This window comes from Galendromus occidentalis, unplaced genomic scaffold (genome assembly GCF_000255335.2).
Source record: "Galendromus occidentalis unplaced genomic scaffold, Mocc_1.1 scf7180000076794, whole genome shotgun sequence".
NCBI lineage: Eukaryota > Metazoa > Arthropoda > Arachnida > Mesostigmata > Phytoseiidae > Galendromus > Galendromus occidentalis.
In genome coordinates, this window is record NW_003804783.1 from 1 (window position 1) to 1,687 (window position 1,687).

Sequence of the window (1,687 nt, forward strand, 5' to 3'; positions counted from 1 at the left end):
CGATGACGCCAGCTTTCTCGAGGCGCGCGATCTCCTTCGTTACGTCTGGCAGGATCGCGTAAGCAACCGGTCTTGCCTTCTTGAATACTGGCTTCGCGTCCTTTTTCAGGTAGGTATTTTTGCTTCGTATTTCAGGTCATGTTCCCAGTTTTCCGTCAATCACCTTCGGGTATTGCGTTTTGATTTTCTTCATAAGCGCGACTTCGTTGGTGTTGATCGGGGGCTTTCCGTAACTTGGGTGATCGTGTTGGAGAGGAATTTCGGGTTCAAAATTTTTCCGTGCGGATCCTTTCTCAGCCAGTCTAGTCCGAGGAGTGAACATTTGTCCGTCACGAAACACTTGCCGGTGAATGAAGTGCCTTCCAGCTCGATTTGGCATTGAAGAATTCCGTCGGATTTGAGCTTCGAACCGTTTGCCACTGTCAGGTTCTGAGTGGTCTTTTCGAGGGTTGGATTCCCCAGCTGTTCGTAGGTGCGTCGGTCTATTAGGGATACCTCCGCTCCTGTGTCCACAGCCATTATCACTGGGACTCCGTTGATTTTCACCGTGGTGTAAATCAGGTTAACATTCGCCTTTGCGCGTACGTGGTTGACTCTTGGTCTGTTGCTGTACGGCTTTCCTCCTCTGCACACTTTTGCTATGTGGCCTTTCTTCTTGCATTTGCTGCAGATTTCATTCTTGAATCTGCATTTGTCGCATTCGTGGTTATTGCCGCCGCACCGGTAGCAAACGTATTTGGAGTTATTAGCGTTTGTCGGTTGCGGTATTCTTTGCACCTTGTAAACTGCCCTCTTCTGGCTTGTTCCGACGTATGCTGCGTCTCGCCTGATGTTTTCGAACATCTTCAGGTCGTTGATGAGCTCGTCGAAGGTTGTACCAGGGCGCGTCTCCAGGGTGTTTAAGGCTCGAAGACGTTGGAGCGAGTGCTCTGGTCGGTGCAGCCTTTGGATGGCAATGAAACACTCGATTTCATCGACTGAGCAGGTTTCCATATCGCTGACATCTGTTTGTGCCTTGATCTGGCCTGCCATGTCATCGAGGTCCGTGAACTCTTGCTTCGGGTCGAACAACTTGAGTCTTCTTCGGAATAGAGACGTAGGTTGATCGAAGAAGGTTGTCAGCTCGTCGATTAGGGAGTCGTAGGATAATTCACTGACCTTCTTTGGAATGATCCCTTTGGCGAATTTGCGGTACTCTACCTTTCCCAGTTTGGAGACGATGAACCGTGCTCGGTCCTCGTTGTCGCCGAATGGACTGTTTTCGGCTTCGATGATCGTTTGATAGCGCTCAAACCAGTTTTTGAACGTCAGATCAAGTTCTGCATCGAACTGGAATTCTGGGATTTTGAAGGAGTCGAGCTTGTACTCGAAGCACCTGGAGTTGGGTGAGGCGGTGTTCTTGGACTGAGATGCTGTAGACCAGGATTCTTTGGCCCTCTGCAGAATTTCTTGCATCTCTTCTTCCGAGTATTTTGCCATGTTGAATTTTCCGTCTTGTGGTTCGCGGTGGAGTTCACTTCACACGTTTGAGTTCACTTCGAGTTCACTCGCACAACATTTGTCAGGTCTGTCCACGTGGGATTGTTCGCGAATTCGGTCCAGCCGGATTCGTTCTCTTCCTCGTCGCCAGTTATGTTGTAACGGGAACTCTGAGGACCCAGACGGTAAGGGAGACTGCAGACCCGGC

At 50.0% G+C, this 1,687-nt stretch overlaps 1 protein-coding gene across 1 annotated transcript; it reads right to left on the minus strand.

The window, feature by feature from the left end:
* Window positions 1–189: 189 nt before the first annotated feature.
* LOC100897382 (uncharacterized protein K02A2.6-like) lies at window positions 190–1,479 on the minus strand. The gene has a single exon (XM_003740168.1). The coding sequence runs from the start codon at window positions 1,477–1,479 to the stop codon at window positions 190–192; it is 1,290 nt and encodes a 429-aa protein (XP_003740216.1).
* Between the last annotated feature and the right edge of the window lie 208 nt (window positions 1,480–1,687).

What these genes read in the sequence shown, in the direction of transcription:
- LOC100897382 (XM_003740168.1), bottom strand. Translation starts at nt 1,479, where the DNA reads ATGGCAAAATACTCGGAAGAAGAGATGCAAGAAATTCTGCAGAGGGCC.